General features: G+C 50.9%; 1 protein-coding gene across 1 annotated transcript; it reads right to left on the bottom strand.

Moving 5' to 3' along the window:
* Positions 1 to 3,620: 3,620 nt before the first annotated feature.
* Coch (cochlin) lies at positions 3,621 to 18,340 on the bottom strand. The gene is made up of 11 exons (XM_048362905.1): positions 18,256 to 18,340; positions 17,580 to 17,633; positions 16,598 to 16,754; positions 14,122 to 14,255; positions 13,672 to 13,734; positions 11,358 to 11,402; positions 10,343 to 10,490; positions 8,340 to 8,443; positions 7,275 to 7,501; positions 6,617 to 7,133; positions 3,621 to 4,536 (listed from the first exon to the last, which is right to left on the bottom strand). The coding sequence occupies exons 1-11, from the start codon at positions 18,338 to 18,340 to the stop codon at positions 4,361 to 4,363; spliced, it is 1,710 nt and encodes a 569-aa protein (XP_048218862.1). The 3' UTR covers positions 3,621 to 4,360.
* Positions 18,341 to 21,836: the final 3,496 nt, after the last annotated feature.

Raw genomic sequence — 21,836 nt, 5'->3', positions numbered from 1 at the left:
GATGATTCTTAGTGAGTCTTTCATTTTAATGCTTTTCTTTTTATATTTTTACACTGTTTTTGACCTCAAGTGTAGAACAAGCCAAGCGTTGGTGGCTCACGCCTGTAATCCTAGCTACTCAGGAGGCTGAGATGTGAGGATCACAGTTCAAAGCCAGCCTGGGCAGGAAAGTTGGTGAGACTCCTTACCTCCAGTTAACAACCACCACCACCAACAACAACCAGAAGTGGAGCTATGGCTCAAAATGGTAGAGCACTAGCTTGGAGCTGAGAGCTCAGGGGCAGCTCCCGGGCACACTGAGTTCAAGCTCCACAGCCAACAACAACAAAAAGAGTGGGACCGTAATTACCACTGTTAAGTACGCCTTATAAAAGTATTTCTCGGGCTGGGAATGTGGCTTAGTGGTAGAGTGCATGCTTTGCATGCATGAGGCCCTGAGTTCCATTCCTCAGCACCACATACACAGAAGAGGCCGGAAGTGGCGCTGTGGCTCAAGAGGTAGCGTGCTAGCCTTGAGCAAAAAGAAGCCAGGGTCAGTGCTCAGGCCCTGAGTCTGGGACTGGCCCCCCACCCCCCCCAAAAAAAAAAACAAGAAAGTATTTCTCGTTACTTGGGAATTTTTAGAAATCTCCTGTTAAAGTAAGAAAGGCCAGTCAATTCTTTTTGATGCAGCGATGTATTGGGTGTTCATAGCTCACATCTGTAATCCTCGCTGCTTTGGAGGCTGAGATCTGGAGGAACTTCATTCAAAGCCATCCTAAACAAAAGTTCTTGAGATTCTGTCTCCAAAAGAACCAGCAAAAAGCAAGACAGTATGTGTCTCAACGGGTAGAAAACCAAGCAAGCCAGTGTCTTGAGTTCAAAACCCCAGTACCACCCCCAAAAAAGAAGTGCAGTTTTACTTATCCTGTTATTTTGTTAAATCTGAATTTCACTTAAGATGAACTATGGTGGTGTCCTATTTAGCCATATCTGTTTACACACACACACACACACACACACACACACACACACACAGGTCAGAGAAAAAGCTGCAGTGTTTATTGTTTAAAAGTTGTCCTTAAATTAGTATCTTGAAACTTTTTCCTTCAACTAGGTAATATTCTTTTCCTTTGAAGGGAATTGGAAATGCAGTTAGAAGAGGGTACCAGAGAACTTAATTCCCTTTGAATGCTTGCTGCAAAAACAAAAGCACCTTCTGTGCTTACAAAAACTCCCAGTTGTTGTTGATGAAATACTGAAGATTTTATAAAACTTCTCTGTTGAGTTTTGAACTGTATATTCCAACTAATGAACAAATCAAACAGCAAAGGGGCACTTTTTCTTTTTTAATAACTCAGTTCTCAAAAGCTCATATTGTTTCTGGCAGCTATGCTAAGCCATTGCATTACTGCTTAATTGTAATGTTATTATTGCAATGCATAAACACTTACCTCTTTTAGAATGTATTAAAGATTGAGATGGATAAAAATTAGTTTATTTTCTTACCTACTTTGGTTGTATTTTCTTTATAACATTAAACATTTGGAAGAGACTAAAGGGATGTAACATGAATGTCTTCATTTTATTTGTGTGCTTCCACGTGTGACTCATGGAAAACAGCAGATTACTGCTACCTAGGACTTCAAAGAGGGATTAGAAGATATATGTGTGTATGTGTCGAGCATTTTCATTATATTTGTATTTTTTCATTGTTTCAAACTTATCTGCTGAAAACGAACATTTAGTGCATTACAAGTTATCAATGCGTTGTGAAATGTAGCCATGCGTGCTAACACCGAATCGTTAAACGTCTTTTTAAAAATTGTGTTTTATGTAGGGAATGTGTATGATGATTCCAACGCTGGGGCCATAGGCAGGAAGGTCTTGAGTTCAGGGCCAGTCTGGGCTAGACTATGTAGTGGATCCAAGGCTAGCCTACACAAAGGCAGTGAAACCCTACCTCAAAAGCGAAAGGGCTGTGTTGATCAAGTGCCATGAGTGCTGGCCTCTCGCGTGCGAGGCCCTGGGTTCAATCCTTGGTACCACCAAAAAATAAGCGACTCTTGATAGTACCTTATAGTTATTCCTGCTCTTTCGGGGGTGGGGTGGGGTGGTATTGGGATTTGAACTCGGGGCCTCATTCATACTTGGTAAGCAGGCGCTCGACCACTTGAGTGACACACCCCTGCCCTGCATTGTTGCTCTTACAGTATGAATGTCCCTGATAACCTAGATGACTCATTCTGTAGAATTCAACAGCTAATTATTAAAGCTGTGTTTTTACTACTAAGTGGTTGTAGGTGTTTCTAGGTGAGAATTTATAACCTGTGTACTAGAGAGAAAACCAGGCTGTCCCCATCCCCCCCCCTTTTTTTTTTAACTCCAGTCCCAGGCTTCAACTCAGGGCCTGGGTGCTCAGCCGTTGAGCCACACTTCTTGCTTGGTGGTGGTTAACTAGAGAATAAGAGTCTCACAGACTTTCCTTCCCCATTAGCTTCCAACCACTATCCACAGATCTGAGTCTCCTGACAGGTGTGGCCACCGATTCTTGGCTGACCCATTTTGGTGTTGAAAAATTTCCAGGCTGGGAATATGGCCTAATGGTAAAGTGCTTGCCTCGCATACATGAAGCCCTGGGTTCGATTCCTCAGCACCACACATATATGGAAAATGCCAGTGGCTCAAGTGGCAGAGTGCTAGCCTTGAGCAAAAAGAAGCCAGGGACTGCTTGGGCCCTGAGTTCAAGCCCCAGGACTGGCAAAAACAAAACAAAAATCCGTATTACATTTCCATGTTCCCCAGATGGGAACAATGAACATTGTCTTGTTAACCTTCATGTTACCAGATTTTTGCAAATTTTGAAGGTAATTCAAGTTCTGCTTCTCATATAAATTCCTTTTTTTCTCCTTTTGAATGAGCAAACAATTGTAAAGACCTAAAGATTTAGTGGACATATTATTCCAACCAGTTAACAGCTGTTCAGGTCCTCACAGCTTCAGATAGAGCCGGTACCACTGTGGAGTCAGGGAGGGGAGGGTGTGGCTCGCACGGGGCAGGCGCCATGAGATGAGGAACGGCCCTGGCGAGCCTGCACACCGCACCTTCCGCCACATTTCCGATGCTCTCCTTAGACGTCGGCCTCACCACCGTGAAAAAGACTAGTTACAAAACCCTTAGGTGGAAGCAAGCTCTCAAAAGCATGTCCCAATGAGTAACCCGACAGTGTTAGTATATAATGGCTAAAACAGCCAGTCAGAAAACAGAACAAAACAGCACTCAGTGAACACTGGAGTGAAAAGCCACTCCGGAGGCTGACATCACATCTGAGAACGAGGTTCGAAGCTAGCCTAGGCAGACAGATCCCGAGAGATTCTTTTTCTCCAGTTGACAGCTAAAAGCCAAAAGTGAACGAACCTGTTGCTCAAGCGGTAAGCTGGGAGAGGCTCAGGCTGAGCGTGCAAACCCTAGAGCCAGCATACACAACTAGATGAAAGAAAAATAAATATACTTGAGATTATTACATGATTTTAAAATACTGTTCAAACGGCTCTACCCATGCATATTACTAAATGTAGAATTTTTTTTTAACCATTTCCTAGAAAGGAATACTTGGAATAATGAAAGTAAGGCAGCTTGGATTAAGTTACTAGCAATTTTATTTTTGAATATCCAAACTATAACATTTTTTCCTATAATTCTGATATTTGAAAACTTTTCGAAGACTTTACCAACTTAACGTGTTCTCGATCCTGGATGGATTTTAAGAGTACGGCCAGTATAACTATATACATATAAAATTAAGGATATAAATAGAAAAATACCAGGAAATCCTGCTACTTATTCAGTGTGATATTTTCAGTCATAAGTTACTATGAAAATACACTACAAAAAAAGCTTGGTACAGGATAACTTTCCTTATTGGTAATTATAATCCTATCAATTGGTTTAAAAGCATTCACTTGGTTCAGAATATCCATATTTGAACTTTAAATGCTGTCTAAATCTTTGTTTTCCTTATTAGCCAATACAGAATGATTAGAGAAAGAATGTTGGTTTTGTCTTATCAGATTATTTTATTGAGCTATAATATTTGCATATCTATACATTTAATAGGCATATTAGAACTTTTATCATTTGAATCCATACCTCCTTCCTTCCTGAGTTTCTAAGGGCCGTGATTATGAAGCCTCAACCATGTGATTGAAGAGTTAACGTCTAAATTTTAATCTGAAGGCAACAGCTTTTAAACGAACACTGATGTGTTGAAAACAGCTGTTGGCCTGAAAGCATCTGATTCTAGTATGCTGTATAATATTTCAGTATTGTGAGAGTACATTTTATATATTAGGTCTTGCATTTTATCAGTGGTCAAACATCATTACTGCTGAGATTCTAAGAAATCTCTACAAATTCCTCTAATGATATCGGAAACAATCGGTTCTAATCCTGTGAACTCCCGCGTGAAGAAAGCGTGGGACTCCTTGGGTTTCGAGGCCATGTCTTTCAAGTCATCCAGGGGTGCCCAAGCCACTCCAACAGAGAAGATGGTGACACCTACGGGGGAGGGATTTTAAAATTGAAAACATGTCCACTTTATATGTCAAGCTCCGTCCACATTTTTCACGTATTAGTATATACTTGCAGTGAAGCTCAAGTTTTCAGTCATTGTGAGGCTAGTGGCAGTCCGGTGGTCAAAACCACAAACTTTGCCATGAGTGTTATTTCCCTCACTACTGGATTAATCATAATCACTGATAATAGAAAAAATACTTAGAAATTAAGTTATCCAGTGAGGAGGTATAGAGTATCAGGTAAAGTCCTCCAACATTCCGGGGACTAGTGGCTCAGAGATTGACCCCTGAAAGGCCGTGATTTGAAGCCACTGGGGACAGAAAAAAACCGAGATCCCATCTCCAATTAAGCAGCCAGGTTCCCACCTAGAGGCATGGCTCAAGTGGTTGAGCGCCAGCTGAGCCAGCAAGCGGAGCAAGAGCTTGAAACCCTGAGTTCAAACTCTCGTTCTGGCACATGCAAAATCCTACACGTAAGAACGGGAAGAGGGGCTGCCTGCGATCGCTTCAGGTGGCTACGGTGGGCACTTTGCCAGTACGCGGACTCATGAATGGCCTCCGTATATGTGGTGGAAGTCCTCAAATGCTGGATTGTCTGAGGAAGCGAGACAGAACTTGTATCCTGCATTTTGATTTTCACAGTTATATTGGCAAACTGTCTAGTAGTCAGAACTTCCTAGTCTTTAATACAAAAGCAAAAACATGATTGATAAAAGAAAAAATCCCGTCAGGGGATTTGTATATCGGACTACCTCGGTTCCATTGAGGGCCCTCCTGTTCTTGCTCCTTTTTGCTCAAGGCTGGCTCTCCTACTTGAGCCACACCTCTTAACTCTCCTTTTGCTGCTTATTGAAGAAAAGAATAGGACTTGTCTACCATGGCTGGCTCTGAACTGCGGCCCTGGGATCTCAGCTTCCTGTGTGGTTAGGATGACAGGCTTAAGTCACCCGTGCCCAATTCCCACCGGCCTGGAGTTAGGAGATTGTATGTTTTTGGACTAGGATGGCAATGGAATTCAATACTAACTGCAGAAGCATTCGTTTTAGCTTTCTTCTGCTCGGTGAAACTCTCTTGTCATGTTTTAAGTGAAGTATGCTGTGCTCAGAGTTGGAAAGAAAGACAATATAAACCAGGTTTAGATAATGCAAAAAAAAAAAAAAACCACAAAAAAACCCTGTAACAATTTACAATTTACCACCCACCAATCCTGTCCCTGCTACCATCCTGCCCTCCCCCCATGTCAAAACGTTTCCTCGCCCCTTGGTCCATATTGTTTAACTCAAAAGAAAAAAAAAGTTGTGACCTAGCCCTAAAAATCTCATTTTCTGGCTTTTGTGGTTTTCATTTCACTATTATTATTATTTTTTTTATTTTTTATTTTTTGGCCGTCCTGGGGCTTGGACTCAGGGCCTGAGCACTGTCCCTGGCTTCTTCCCGCTCAAGGCTAGCACTCCGCCACCTGAGCCACAGCGCCCCTTCTGGCCGTTTTCCATATATGTGGTGCTGGGGAATCGAACCGAGAGCTTCATGTGTTGGAGGCGAGCGCTCTTGCCACTAGGCCATATTCCCAGCCCCTTCATTTCACTATTATCGAGGGATAATTTTCATTGAACTTTTGCCGCGCGGTTCACCTTCCTGAAACTTTAACCCCAAGGAAGACACGAAGTGAGCAGCCCAAGGGGCCTCTCAGGCCTCGGTCGGCTCGCTGGGTCTCATCAACACATTAGCCAAAAGTGACACTAAGGTGCAGAATAGAGGCGCGGAGGACACCTGTGTCACGCCTTTCAAAATGGCAGCGAAGGTTCAGGAAAGAATTGAAGATGGGACCGAACTCGACTGGAGATCTGACCGTCTAATCAAACGCGTGCCAGTCTGACCACTTCAGCAAGCTTGGGTAAACAAATGGCAGCGCCTCCCCCCCTTGGGGGGGATGTGTTCCAAGTTTAAGGCGCATGCGAGCGCCCGGAACGCAACCCGGGCGGGGCTGTGGGCTCGCAGGCCTGGGTTCGAATCCCGGGAAAGTGTGCGTGCGTGTGTATCCACGCGAAGGCGGCGGGCCTTACCTGCGTCGTGGGCGGCGGCGGCGGGGCCTCGGACATCGTCGTAGGACTGCCCGTCGGTGACGATGACCAGGAAGTTCTTGTTGGGGCTGCCCCTTACGGGACCGAACACGTTCCTGACGGTGAAGGCGATGGCGTCGCCGGTGGCCGTGCCGCCGCTCATGTAGCGGACGCTCCTGATCACGGCCAGCACGTTCTCCTTGCTGCTGTAGTCGGTGAAGCTGAACTCCGTGCGCTGGTCGTAGGTGAACTGCACGGTGGCTATCTTGGCCCCGACGTCGGAGATCTCGAAAGACTTGGCGATGTTGGAGATGAACTCGAGCACCAGGCGGAAGTTGCTGTCCCCCACGCTGCTGGAGCCGTCGATGAGGAAGGCGATGTTCACCGAGTTGTAGCAGGTCTTGCTGCACATCATTCGCTCGTGACTGCACAGCTTCTGTACCAGGGGCTTGACGTATTTTGTGGTGCCAAACCAGTTGGGCATGTGGTAAGAGAAGAAGCCGTTATTCCTGCACACGGCCTAACGAGGGAGACAAGGCAGGGTCAGAAGGGTCAAACGTGGCGCCAAATCTGTGCACGTTTCAGTCTTGAGCGTTCAGGTGAGAGGCTCGAAACGGAGTCCGTGCTATCCAGCCTGGCAGAAGCACCCCCCCCACCTTACCTTGTCCACAAAGGCAACATCCTGGACCATCCCCAACTCCTCAGGAATGGGCTTGGCCACAGAAACTATAAAGACGTTCACGCCAAATTCCCTGGCCACGATGCCTGCTTCCTGGATGTCATCGGAAGGCCAGCCATCAATAAACACCACCACCACTTTGGGGACGCCTTTTCTCACGCCCGCGTCTGCCGTGAAGAACTTCTGAGCCGTATGCTTCAAAGCTTTTCCTAGGATGGAGAAGGAAGCAAGTTTGAGCAGCAATTTATCCCTCACTCGAATGACATGCCTGTTTCCAGGTAACAAACTTGCTGCCACTAAGCTTAGGAATTTAACTGATATGGAACTCGGTTCTATAACTGACTCCTCAGCTCGGCAAAGGTTCATTATTCTTCAGGCCTATTTTTTTGTCCTCACTACCCACATTCTTCCCCCTCCACCCCCAAAGCCTCAGATTGCCTTCCTTCCCGTCAGTCACCAGTCAGAATCACAAACTGTCTCTCGTGCTGCTGCTGTGTGCTCCTGCTCCCCGCTGGCAGGAGAGCCTTGAAAGGAACAAGGAGCGTCTTCAGAGGGGCACCTGTGCTGCTCTATCGGCCTCATCTCTATGGCTTGCACGACTGTTGACTTCTGTTTGCAAACAGCTACTTCTCTGTAATGATAACTGACCAATCAATCTAAGGATTATGAAACCGCAATGCTTGCTGGGCACTGTGGCCCAGGTCTAGCTCCTCAAGGGGCTGAGAACAAGTGTCCTAGTTCAAAGGCAGCGTGGGCAGAAAAGTCGAGAATATATCATTTCCAAAAGAACCAGCAGAGCACCGGGCTGGAGGCATTGCTGCAGTGGTAGCGGGCCAGCTTGGTACCGGCAAAAAAACAAAGCTTTAGGTGATCTTAAGTCAAAACTACAAACCTATTGGTATATTCTCCATTATAACCTGAATCTCAGGTGATCAGATGAAGCTGAAAGTGCCGTGTCATCTGCTTACATAAAATAGCATAATGCTGTTTTACATGTCCAGTCACTCTGTAACCCTGACTGTAACATCCCAGGGACTGGCTACTTACCTGTGTTGGAATTACCTCCTCTGAAACCTACTTCTTTTATGGCAAACAAAACATCTTTGGCTGAGGTAAAGTTTTTCAAGTAAAATTCTATTTTGGGATGTTCACTGTGATGAAAGAAAAAAAAAAAGCAGTTATCTAGGGAATATCAGAAAAGCAAAATAAGCAACATTAGATGGCTGAAAATAAGTTTTAAGCCATCCAAATGCTGGAACTACAGATGTACCACAGCCATATTTGACTTATTGAGATGTTTCTTGAGGAATGAGTAGACATTTTATTTTTGCATGTCCAAAGGTTGAGTCACAAAATCAGAGTTTTCATCGATAACCTTATCGCTTTCAACTATTAACTGTCTTCATCTCACTTACGCTTTGCATCCTTCATAAGACAAAGATCATATTTTTTAGTAACATAAATAGGCTTGTGGTTTATTTTAATGTTCTTCCTAACGTAGAAAATGAATAAACCAAGAAGTTTTTAAGAAGCTAGAGTAAGTACATGGCAGTGTAACATCTTTTCTGGGGTTCTATTATCCCCTCAAAAATGTAAGAAGAAAATTGTATCATGAGTTGCTAAAGTTTACAATGAAGTCAGACACTGGCGGCTCATGCCTGTAATCCTCGCTAACGGGAGGCTGATACATGAGGATCGTGGTTCGAAGCCAGCCCAAACAGGGAAGTCTGTCTGACGGTTATCTCCAATTAACCATCAAAAAGGCGGACTTGGGGGATGGTTCCAGTGGCAGAGTGCCAGCCTTGACTGGAAATGTATGATGCCCCGAGTTCAAACCCAGTACCAGCACAAAACCAAAAATCGCAATGAAGTTCTAACTATCAAAACAATATCACAGGAATCAAAGAAACTTGCTCAGACTTGTAGATAAAAATAGTGCTACAAACAAAGCAGTAGAATAAGGAGCTAATTTTTAAAATGAGATGGTTAAATTCGGTAGGAAACAACACAGTTAAACTATTACAACAAAAACGTAGAGACACTTTTAAAATAGGAAATGAAATGCAGTTATTGGGAGTAGGGCTGGTGGCATCTTCACGGACTACGAAAAGGGTAAACTGCTTCAACTTTTTAGAAAGCAACTTATAGAACAAACTAGGAATGTCATAACCTACATCTAGGAATTTAGCCAAATGAAACAAGACGGGCATACAAGATAATAAATACATAAGGCTGATCTAGTTAATACAGAGCGATGTGTAGTGGGTTAAAAAATAGCACAATGGTTAAATAATTAAGCAAAGGAATATCATGAAACATTGTATTTGTGATAAGAAAACATACCAAGGGTGAAAAAACCAGGACCCAAGACATTCTTATACCCCAGCTTTTAAAAGAGACGCATACATACAACATGCAGTCAAAGTTTTTCTTAAAATACTGAAAGAAAAAGCTTCAGATGAAGATTATCCTGGGACGTGGTCTGGAAATTCTGATCCTATGTTTTTCAGCCTTCCTCTAGTGAGCACATTATGATCCTAAAAGCTGGCCGTAAAGGTTACTTTTACGTGAATGAAGTAAAAAGGTCATGTTTGCGTGTCTCCAACCAAGGAAATAGGGAAAGACCTAAAACAATAAATGAAAAAAATGGAGGCTGGGGCCTGGCTCAAGTGGGGGAGCCTCTCCCTGCCAAGCGAGAGGGAAGGAAGCCCCGAGTGCAAACCTGGCCCAGCAAACCAACAAAGAGGACCAGACGTACCGCGGCTGCTTCCTTCAGAACACTGGACCAGAGGGCATACGACTCGCCCAACTTTTTATTCCCAAGAGGAGGTACCGGGGCCTACTCAGATCGCCCAAGTAGTCTTTGGGGTTTTTTTGCTATGCCTATCAAGTGTCTGTCCAGGTGGTCTTAAATCCTGAATGTGTGCTTTGGGAATCCAGCTGATCTAGAATTTAACATGTTTATAATGAACTACGAAGAACGAACCAGATTGATTAAGTTGTTACCATTCAAGATTATCAGTCACTTCCCATTGGAACAAAAGTAGTACCTGGCTTGAACAAGGCCTACGTGTGGTCCTTCAATTCCAATTCCCAACATGAGAGCCACTTTCCCGACAAAATTCTTCTGTAAATTAAAGCGGCGCTGCCCAATATTAAAGCTTCCATCAATCAGAAATGCAATATCTGCTTTACAGTCTGTGAATACCCAAACAAGTCCTTTGTTAGCAGTCTCCAGAAGGCAGAGGGGGAGTTTGGGTGTGGTTATATCACAGAAGTAACATCTAGATTATATATATATATATATGTATATAATTGCATATATAGGAAAATAACAATGCAACCCATTAAAAATTCTTAAAAAGGCTGGGTGCCAGTGGTTCACGCCTGTAATCCTAGCTGCTCAAGAATCTGAGATCTGAGGATCATAGTTCAAAGCCAGCCTGGGCGGGAAATTCCGTGAGACTCTCCAGTTAACCACCAGAAAATAAGAAGTGGAGCTATGGCTCAAGTAATAGAGCACTAGCGTGGAGCACAAAACGCTCGGGAACAGCACCCAGGCACTGAGTTCAAGCCCTAGGACTGGTTAAACAAAAAGGGGCAGGGGGAAGAAAGGAAGGACACAGGTTAAAAAGTACCTCCTCTACATAGAGGAGATACACGGGATCAAAGTATTAATATACATTGTAAAAGTACATTCCTATACACATATGTATGTAAATAGCAAGAGTGAATATGTATGGAAATATCAGAGTGAAACTTTTTTTACAACTAATTTATGCTTAAAAAAGAAAAAGAGCCGGGCACTGGTGGCCCAGGCCTGTAATCCCAGCGACTCGGGAGTCTGAGATCCGAGGATTAGGGTTGGAAGCCAGCCTGGGCAGGAAAGTCACCGTGAGGCTCTTAGCTCCAATTAGCCACTCAGAAACCCGAAGGGGCGCTGTGGCTCCAAGTGGTAGAGCGGCAGCCTTGAGCAGAAGAGCTCAGGGACAGCGCCCGAGCCCCGAGTTCAAGCCCCATAACAGGAAAATAAATAGGGCGGAGGAAATGCCGCCGTACTCTTACCTTTATTGCCGCTTTTCTTCTCTGGTGTTTTTTTCAGTCGTTTTCCTGAAGCAAAGGAAGCACTGTTTAACATGGGCAAAACAATGACCGATTTATAGCCAGAAAAAGTTTGTGCAAGGAGTGCTGTTCCGGGAAAGACACCCCCCCACCCCCACCCCCCACCCCCCACCCCCCACCCCCCACCCCCGGGCCATGCCTCTAGCCTGGCTTCTTGCTGGTTATTTTTTAGATGAGGCAAGTGGTGTTTTCTTGTCTATGCTGGCTTTGAATATGGATAATCCAGATCTGGGCCTGCAGAGTAGCTACGATTACTCTGCGTGTGCGCGCGTGTGTGTGTGTGTGTGTGTGTGTGCACGTGCGCGTGCGTGAGCCACCAGAGCCTGGCTGGAAAAAGAAACCACCACACTTTTTTCAGGACTAGGACTTGAACTCGGGCTTTTGTGCCACTTGAGTCCCACCCTCAGCCCTTGAAAAGACTGCGTGATTTTTCTTGGCCACGACTGGGGCTTAAACTCAAAGCTTCATTCTAAATTTGCTTTTCTCGCTTATGGGTGGCGCTCGACTCCTTGAGCCGTGTCTGGCTTTTTGCTGGTTCACTGGAGATAAGCGTCGCGTGGACCTTCCCGCCTACACCGCCCAAACCTCCACCCTCAGGTCCTGGCGCGTAACAGGATTAGAGATGTGAGCCACTTCACCCAGAGGAAAAGATTTTTTAAAAATAGAATTGTATTATTATTATAAAAAGACTTTTAAAAATCGTTTACTCAGCTCAGCACCAGTAAGCAGCTCACGTCTGCAACCGTAGCTACTTAGGAGAGATCTGAGGATCTTGGTTCAAAGCCAGCCTGGGCAAAGAAGTCTATAATCTTTTTTGTTTAAATGCTGGAGTCGAAACTGTGGCTCAAGTGGTAGAATGCTAGTCTTGAGCAAAAAAAGCTCAGGGGCAGCGCATAAGCCCCGAGTTCAAGCCCTAGTACGACCAGTATGAAAAAAAAATTACTTTTCCCCACGGTTTTCTGCTTGGGGCAGCAAAGCCCCAACAACGAACACGACAGGACTGTGTAGCCCCCACAGTGGATCCGTCTCTACCCCAGAACTTCCATACCCTAAACCAACAAGGGAGCAGGACTGGGAACTCACGGCCTAAGGCTAATTCCCGTGACTTGAAAATGGCCACGGCCTGAGAAAAGGGGGTCCCTATCAGCTTCTTCCTGTGGACACCCACTAATTCACTAATGCTTTCTTCCATTTGCACAGCACTGTAATAACTAAGGGAACTGAACCAATCGATGGAGGAGAAAGAAACTCAGGGTGCTGAGCCTAGTCTGTCAAAGGAGAGACATGGGAGGTCTGCAGAGAATGACTTGTAGCAAAGCTTATAATTTAAGACTGCTGGACACAGTAGCTCATACCTGTACTCTCAGCTACTCAGGAGGCAAAGATTGGGAGGATTAATGTGTGAGGCCAGCCTCGGCAAAAAGTTAGTCACACTGCATCTCAATCAATAAGCCCCACGGGGTGGTGTTCCCCATGTGATTGCAGTTGGGGGGGGGTGGCCATAGATAGGAGGGTCATCTTCTGATGCCACCCCAAGTAAAAATACAAGATGCTCTCTGAAAAATAACTGAAAAGGGGCAAACAAAAAGGGCTGAGGAGTGAGTGGCTCAAGTAGAAGAGTTCCCACGCAGCAAGTGAAAAGTCCGGAGTTCAAACCCCAGTACACTTAAAAAGAAGAAACTTGAAATAAAAAATCGAGCATTTCTGTAATATGCCTGTAAGTGTGAGATATTTTCTCTGTTTCTCTCATATAAATTGTTTAAGGGAAAAGTATCAGCAACACCTGTATGTCGGGTGCCAGTGGCTCACACCTGTAATCTCTCCACTCAGGAGGCTGGGAGCTGAGGATCAAGGTTAGAAGTCATCAAGGGCAGGAAAGCCCATGAGATTTTCTCTTTCTTTCTTTTTTTTTTTTTTTCCAGCCCCGGGGCTGGACACTGTCCCTGGCTTCCTTTTGCTCGAGGCTCGCGCTCTACCACTTGAGCCATACTTCTGGCTTGTTCTGTGTATGTGGTGTTGAGGAATGGATGCTAGGCGAGCGCTCTACCGCTAAGCCACGTTCCCAGCCCCTTATTTTTAATTAATCAGCAAAAAGCCAGAAAAAAGGGTATGGCTCAAGCGGTAGAACACCAGCAGGTCTTGAGTTCAAGCCTCAGTTCTGGCACACACACACACACACACACACACACACACACACACAAGTGCAATCCATCTCTAATTTCCCAGTGCCGTTGCAGGCAAGCATAGCATTCCCTACCTGTGGGTGGGCGGGCTGTGGACACGGCCCTTCCGGTTGCTTCTTGGGTACTACTTTTGCCTTCTGTGAAAATGAAAAGTGGTCTGTTGTTTTTCCCTTGCCTACATCATCAAGCTTGTGCATCTCATCTACAGTTCCACGGGATGCTACAGACGCTGCAGGGCTAAACCTCACGGGGCCTGCTCCCGTTCTGCTTGAAAGGGCCAGCAACGCGGAATCCATGTGTGTCACGGCTGAGTACTGCTTGGTAAAGTCAAGCTGCAGACAAGTTCAAGTCCCTCCTTCCCCCCATCTCCCCACGCTGGGCTGGAGGGGCGCCTGCCCCCTCCGGCCTTGGGGTGGGTGTGCTAATGCATCAGGGTTTTGTACCCGCAAAGCAGCTTGGCTAAGAAGAGTAGACAGGGTTGGGGGGGCCTCGGGCCCTGGTGGGAGCAGCGTCATTGTACCTACTCGTCACTGTGAAGGAAGCGGACCACCTGGCGAGGGCCTGCGACCGGATGCCGTGGGCTTCCACTGAGGAGTAGTTCTCGCGTCCAGGGAGGCTGTAGAGGCGCACGGGGCCCCCCGAGAGGCTGACGGCTCCCCTGCAGCCCAAGGACAGCCGCTGAGAGGCCGGCCGGCTGGCCCGGGCGCCTGCCCATAGCACCGAGCCGCTGCTGCTCCGAGCGCCCAGCAGAGCAGCCCGGCACGGGGGCCACGGCCCCCCCAGCCCCACGCAGGAACGCAGCGCGCCCGGGGGCGTGGCGTGGGACCGTCCAGCTCTGAAAGCCACGATGCCAATACGCGTGCAGTGTCCTGATCCCCGCAGCTCAGAGACTCAGAGTCTAATACGGGGTGCCAGGCCACTTTCCTAAAGTAACCCAACTCCAGGGCCTGCGTGGCGGGGAGGGGCGAGGTACCGGGGCTCGGCTCGGGGCTCAAGGCGGGGGCTCTACCGCTCGAGCGGCAGCGCGGTTTGGTGGCTACTTGGAGATAAGGGGCCCGGGGCCTTCCGAAGCCCAGCCTGGGGGCAAACTGTGCTCCTCAGATCTCGGCCTCCTGGGTAGCTAGGACTGCACGATGAGCCACCAGCATAGCTAGGACTGCACGATGAGCCACCAGCGCGGCCAGGGCTGCACGATGAGCCACCAGCATAGCTAGGACTGCACGATGAGCCACCAGCATAGCTAGGACTGCACGATGAGCCACCAGCATAGCTAGGACTGCACGAGTGAGCCACCAGCATAGCTAGGACTGCACGAGTGAGCCACCAGAGCAGCTAGGACTGCACGATGAGCCACCAGCATAGCTAGGACTGCACGATGAGCCACCAGCATAGCTAGGACTGCACGAGTGAGCCACCAGCATAGCTAGGACTGCACGATGAGCCACCAGCATAGCTAGGACCTGCACGATGAGCCACCAGCGCGGCCGGGACTGCACGATGAGCCACCAGCATAGCTAGGACTGCACGATGAGCCACCAGCATAGCTAGGACTGCACGATGAGCCACCAGCATAGCTAGGACTGCACGATGAGCCACCAGCGCGGCTAGGACTGCACGATGAGCCACCAGCGCGGCTAGGACTGCACGAGTGAGCCACCAGAGCAGCTAGGACTGCACGATGAGCCACCAGCATAGCTAGGACTGCACGATGAGCCACCAGCCCGGCCAGGACTGCACGATGAGCCACCAGCATAGCTAGGACTGCACGATGAGCCACCAGCATAGCTAGGACTGCACGATGAGCCACCAGCATAGCTAGACTGCACGATGAGCCACCAGCATAGCTAGGACTGCACGATGAGCCACCAGCATAGCTAGGACTGCACGATGAGCCACCAGCATAGCTAGGACTGCACGATGAGCCACCAGCATAGCTAGGACTGCACGATGAGCCACCAGCGCGGCTAGGACTGCACGAGTGAGCCACCAGAGCAGCTAGGACTGCACGATGAGCCACCAGCATAGCTAGGACTGCACGATGAGCCACCAGCCCGGCTAGGACTGCACGATGAGCCACCAGCGCGGCTAGGACTGCACGAGTGAGCCACCAGAGCAGCTAGGACTGCACGATGAGCCACCAGCATAGCTAGGACTGCACGATGAGCCACCAGCATAGCTAGGACTGCACGATGAGCCACCAGCATAGCTAGGACTGCACGATGAGCCACCAGCGCGGCTAGGACTGCACGAGTGAGCCACCAGAGCAGCTAGGACTGCACGATGAGCCACCAGCATAGCTAGGACTGCACGATGAGCCACCAGCCCGGCTAGGACTGCACGATGAGCCACCAGCGCGGCCGGGACTGCACGAGTGAGCCACCAGCGTTTTGGGTGAGCAAGCCAGTGGCTATTCTACTGCAGAATCACAGTCAGGTGGTCTTGGGCAAGGTACTCGGAGTTCGGTTTCCTCGTCTGGTGAGGAGAAGAAACCGCACCTACCTGAAGATTGCGATGAAAGGCTTAAAAAGCAAAAAGCTGGCACAGGGTGCAAGGTCCAGCACGGATGACAGGATCAGGAATCGGGACGCTAAAGCGGGGGCTGTGCTGCCTACCTCCTGATGCCACTGGCCTGGGGGTCAGCTTCCCTCCCTCTCCTTGAAATGTCAAAGATCCCCCCCCCCCCAAGGCTTCAGGAATGCGCTCACCTCTGATTAAAAAGGCACAGAGGGAAAGCAGGGAGGGGGTGCGGGGGGGGGGGAGGGAGGAAGGGAGGAAGGGAGGAAGGGAAGAAGGGAGGAAGGGAGGGAAGAAGGGAGGAAGGGAGGGAGGAAGGGGAGGAAGGGAGGGAGGGGAGGAAGGGAGGGAGGGGAGGGAGGGAGGGAGGGAGGGAGGGAGGAAGGGAGGGAGGGAGGAAGGGAGGAAGGAAGGGAGGGAAGGGAGGAAGGGGGGGAAGGGGAGGGAGGGGGGCCGGGGTGTCTCCCGGTCGGCGCGGGGTCTGACCTGTGCACGGCGGCGCCGCAGATGCTGGACACCGAGGCATAGACGATGTTCCCGAACACGGAGAAGTCCTCGGGAGGGCAGCCCCCGGGGCAGAGCACGTCCACCTCGTCCTTCCTGACGTCCAGGCCTCGCGTGAAGCAGGTGACGGCGAGGGGGGCTGAGGGCAGAGGCGGCCGTGTCAGCGGGAGCAAGGGCCGGGCAAGTCGCCGCCCCGCGGGGCACACCTTGGAGGGGCACGGCCCGATCTGGGGGTTCACACGCGCCCTCCCTACGGGGCACAGGTGTGCGAGCAGCGCTGATGCGCGCGTGTGTGAGCGGCACGGTGGCTGCTGGTGACAGGCGTCCCGGTGACCATCTTCTGTCCCAGTTTGGACGTTGCCCGGCACGGGAAGGCCCGGGAGCCGCGGAGGCTGCACTTAGTCTAGGAAACAACAAGCCTGCGCCCCGAGGGAGACCGTGCGCACAGCACCCGGCGCCCCGAGGAGACCGTGCGCACAGCACCCCCGGCGCCCCGAGGAGACCGTGCGCACAGCACCCGGCGCCCCGAGGAGACCGTGCGCACAGCACCCGGCGCCCCGAGGAGACCGTGCGCACAGCACCCGGCGCCCTGAGGAGACTGTGCACACAGCACCCGACGTGGGGGGCCTCTGGGGGCCTCAGCTCTGCTTTCCATCCCGGTGACCTGGGAAAGGCGTGGGGGGGGGGGGCTCGCCCTCCGATGGAGCTGCAGAGCGCGGGCGGGCCCCGGGTTCGAGCCCCGGGACCCCGGGACCCGTCAGGTGGGCCGCGCAGGCTCAGGGCGCGCCGGGCCCGGGGAACCCACCCGAGGACACGGACACGCGGGGAGGGGGGGGGCCGGGACTGCGCCCCCTCCCCCCGCCGCACCCCCATTCCCAGACCTCCCCTCCAAACTCCTGAGACTCTCGGGCGGACCCCGGACCCCGCGATGCCGCCCCCCGGCCCCCCCCCCCCCCCGGCTCACCGGCCCCCTCGCCGCCCGCGGGCTCCGGAAGCGGCAGCAGCAGCGCGCTCACGCCTGCGGAGAGAGCACAGAGGACGGCGCCGGTGGCCGGCGTGGCCGGGGGGCGGGCGGGGGGCGCGGGGGGCGCGGGGGGCGCGCGGGGGTCGCGGGGGGGCGCGGGGGGCGCGGGGGGGGGCGCGGGGGGGCGCGGGGGGGGCGCGGGGGGCGCGGGGGGGGGCGGCGTACCCACCGAGGCAGAGGAGCGGGGTCCAGAGCGCGGGCATGGTGCTCGAGGCTGGTCCGACCTGGGGTGGGGAGGACGGGACGGGACGGGACGGGAGGAGGGGGGAGCGAGGCGCACTGAGCGAGGCGGGGCCCCGTCCCGGCCCCGGCGCCCGCCGCCCGCCCCCCGGCTTGGAGCTCCGGCCCGCGGGGACCCCAGGGGGCGCCCCGGGGACTCGGCCGAACCCACCCGGCGGCGGTGAGCTCGGACCCGCGGGCTGGGGGTGCGGAGGCGCGGGTGGGGGGGGGGGAGCCGGGCGCCCCGGGGACGGACGGACGGACGGACGGACAGAGCGACAGACAGACACACAGACAGACAGCGATCGACCCGCGGGCGGGCAGCGGGGAGACCCCGGGCCCCGGGCGCCCCGACCCCGCGCGCCCGCGCCGCCCCCCGAGCCCCGGGCGCCCGCACCTGCGTGCGTGGGATCCGCCCCGCGGCGCCCGAGTGCGGAGAGCGCGGCGCCCGCGGCCGCTATAAAGGCCCGGGCCGCGCGCATGAGCACTGCGCGGGCGGGCGGGGAGCGCGGGGGAGGGGGCGCGCCGCGGGGCGGGGGGGGGGCGGGGGAGGGGGAGGGGCTCCGCCCTCGCCCCCCTGCGGGCCCGCGGGGGCGGGCGAGGCGGGGTTCCCCCCCGCGGCCCGCCCCCCGGCCCCCCCCCCCCACCCCCCGCCCCCAGCACCGGCTCCTCATCTCTTAATGTCACTTGTTGTTGAATCTAGTCTTGTGGGCGCGGGGCCCGGGGCTTGAACTCGGGGCCGGTGCTGCCCGTCCCTTGGCTTTCCCACTCGCCCTGCCACCCCCCCTGCACCACGCACCCAGCTCTACCCTGGGCTTGGGGGGCGGGCAGGGGAGGGGAGGGGGTTAATGGAAGATCAGGAGTTGCATGGCCTTTGCGGCCCGGGCTTGGCTTCGAACCCCAGTCCTCAGGGCTCAGGCGTGCTGAGCCACCCGGGTGCCCCTTATCATTCCATATGGAGGAGTCACACCTGCTCCTCCTGCAACTGACTGGGGGCCACCCGTCTCCTGCAGGGCTGAGGTCATGGCTGCCACCCCCCCCCCCCCCCAGCATTGGGTCCTGAGAAGGACAGGGAATGTCGCCCCGCCCTGGCTCAGGCGGCCACAGACACCCCCGGGCCACGGGCCACCGACCCCCTGGGAGGTAACGCAGGGAGTCATCTGGCCCCTGTCAAGACTGTGCGGCTATTTCCATGACAGACCCTGAGTCTGTGACTATGAACAACGTAAAATAAAATAGAGGAAATAGCTCATTGGGTTTCATGGTTGTTTACCCAGAGACATTTTAATGATCTTGTTTTGAAGCATTGAAGAGAAGTTAGTCTCTTGTTTATTTTGTCCTTTTGGAGTTGCCACTCCAGGAGGGGTAAGGATGAGGCCTCTCTCTCTCTCTCTCTCTCTCTCTCTCTCTCTCTCTCTCTCTCTCTCTCTCTCTCTCTCTCTCTCTCTCTCTCTCTCTCTCTGGTTGTATTTTATGCTTGCTGTAAGTATATTAAGAAGAATATCTGTAGTCGGGCACTGGTGGCTCACGCCTGTAATCCTAGCTACTCCGGAGGCTGAGATCCCAGGATTGCAGTTTGAAGCCAAACAAATCTGAGAGACGCTTATCTCCAGTTAACCACCAGAAAGCCAGAAATAGAGCTGTGGCTGTAATGGTAGAATGCTAACCTCCAGCACAAAAAAGTTCAGGGACAGTGCTTAGGCCCCAAGTTCAAGTCCCGGGACCAGCACCTCCTCCCCCTCCTCCCCCAAAACACACACATAGGAGAAGGAGGAGAAGCAGCAGGAGGAAGAGGAGAAGGAAATCTCTGAGGCTGGTACTGGTGGCTCATGCCTGTAATTCTAGTTATTCATGAGGCTGATGTATGAGGGTTGAGGCTCAAAGCCAGCTCTGGTAGGAAAGTCAATGAAACACTTACTTCTAATTAACCCCTAAAAACACTGCAAGTGGAGCTGTGGCTCACGTGGTAGAGTGTCAGCTTTGAGTGAAAAAGCTAAGAGACAGCATCCAGGTCCTGAGTTCAAGCCCCACCACAGACACACACACACACAGACACACACACACAGACACACACACACAGACACACACACACACACACAGACTATCTGGATGTAAGAGATGATTGGCTCTGTGTTGGAAATAGCTGGAGGGCTGAGGAAAGTTGTACTCGGTACCTTTCACTGAATGAGACAAATTGTTAAGATTATAGAGTTTTATATTCACACAGGTGACTTTTCACAGAACGGAACCCCTGGGATTCTTGGTCATCTTATCTTGCTCTGAGGGAGAGTGTTTGATATTCAAAATGTAGACTCCTTATGAGGCAATGGATTCCTAAACCGGCGGTACACCACAGCCACTTAGGGAACTTTAAAACGTACAGCCTTCAGCCATTCCCATGATACTGGCCAGGAGTGGAGCCGCAGGAGTCTTTCCAATTATTATTATTAATCTACTTAATTATCGTAAAGGCGATGTACAGGGGGTTAGTTTCAGAAGCCAGGCAGTGAGCACATTTCTAATCTTTCCAGGTGATTCTAATGTTCAGCCTAGGCCCCAGCTCCGTGTTACAGACTTAAGGCAATCATTCGAATTTTTTCATTTGTCTTTCATGAGCTTTACCATCAAAATTCTGCCTTCAGTCCCCTTGACAAACTATTGGAGACAATCTTCTGATGGTTGTTCAAAAATAATGCCTAATAGAAAGAAGGAAAACATTTCCAAGGTAATTGTCTATGGGTGTCTACGGGAGGGAAGGGCCCGGGAGGGGGAGGAGTGTAGCTCAGTGGTGGAGCACTGGTCCAGCAGGTGCCAAGAAAAAGACCGCATGCTGGGTGTGCTCTCTAGCAAGCTTCCAACGTCCTGAAATGGGCTGGGCCGTGTCGCAGGGATGGGACCGTTGCTAACGCCCAGGGGCAAGTCGCCAGAGGCTGCCTCGAACTGGAATGCGTTTCACTCCAATCGCTCAGGTCTAGCTCCTTACCTGAACTAAGAGGCAGGCTCTGAGCTTTGCAGGGCCCTTCTCTATCTCTACCCACTCTTTTGCATATCTTTTATTTATGGTACAGTATTCTTGCTCTACCCCTCTACCAGTTAAGCCCTTTTCGAAACTGTTATTTGGAAGAGCAAGACATAGTAACTTAATTTGATTCCAGTCAGTGACCTTAACGTTTCCGTGATTGATTGTACAGAGTCAAATCAGCTTTAGAACTCTTATCAATGGGCCCACATGGATGTTTTGTTCTAGGTATTCTAATCTTCTCTAATATATATATATATATACATATATATTAATATATATATAGCCAGTCCTGGGGCTTGCACTCAGGGCCTGAGCACTGTCCCAGGCTTCTTTTTGCTCAAGGCTAGCACTCTACCACTTGAGCCACAGCGCCACTTCCAGCTTTTTCTGCTTATGTGGTACTGAGGAATCAAACCTAGGGCTTCGTGCATGCAAGGCAAGTGCTCTACCACTAAGCCACATTCTCAGTGCTATCTTTATTTTAACTTTTTTTTCTATTGGTCATGGGGCTTGAACTCAGGGCCTGGGCTCTTGCTGTCCTTGAGCTCTCTTGCTCAAGGCTCAGGCTCCACTTGGAGTCACAACTCATCACTGGTTTGGAGGTTCATGGGAGATAAGAGTCTCTCGGACTTTCCTGCCCAGGCTGGCCTTGAACCAGATCTCAGCCTCAGATCGCAGCCTCCTGAGTAGCTAGGATTACAGGAATGAACCACCTGTACTTGATTACTCATTTTATTCCTGCTCTATGTTCTCTGCAAGAAAGGCATTTTGAGTAACTCACATTGGAGGAGTGGGGTATTCTTTTATACTACCTTGAAAATAGAGAGCCACAGAGCTGGGAATATGGCCTAGTGATAAAAGTGCTTGCCTCCTATACATGAAGCCCTGGGTTCGATTCCTCAGCACCACATACATAAGAAAAGCCAAAGGGGGCACTGGGGCTCAGGTGGTAGAGT

The sequence above is a fragment of the Perognathus longimembris genome, chromosome 14 (assembly GCF_023159225.1).
Source record: "Perognathus longimembris pacificus isolate PPM17 chromosome 14, ASM2315922v1, whole genome shotgun sequence".
In the NCBI taxonomy this organism is placed as follows: domain Eukaryota; kingdom Metazoa; phylum Chordata; class Mammalia; order Rodentia; family Heteromyidae; genus Perognathus; species Perognathus longimembris.
The sequence above is the reverse complement of the archived record's forward strand: the minus strand, read 5'-3'. Positions and strand labels throughout refer to the sequence as shown.

Bases quoted from the DNA above. Each gene is read 5' to 3' on its own strand.
- Coch (XM_048362905.1), bottom strand. From the start codon at position 18,340: ATGCGCGCGGCCCGGGCCTTTATAGCGGCCGCGGGCGCCGCGCTCTCC. The intron at 17,634-18,255 runs GTGCGGGCGCCC...CTCTCTCCGCAG, and splicing joins GGCGGATCCCACGCACGCAG to GCGTGAGCGCGCTGCTGCTG. The intron at 8,444-10,342 runs GTACTACTTTTG...CTTTCATCACAG, and splicing joins GTAGGCCTTGTTCAAGCCAG to TGAACATCCCAAAATAGAAT.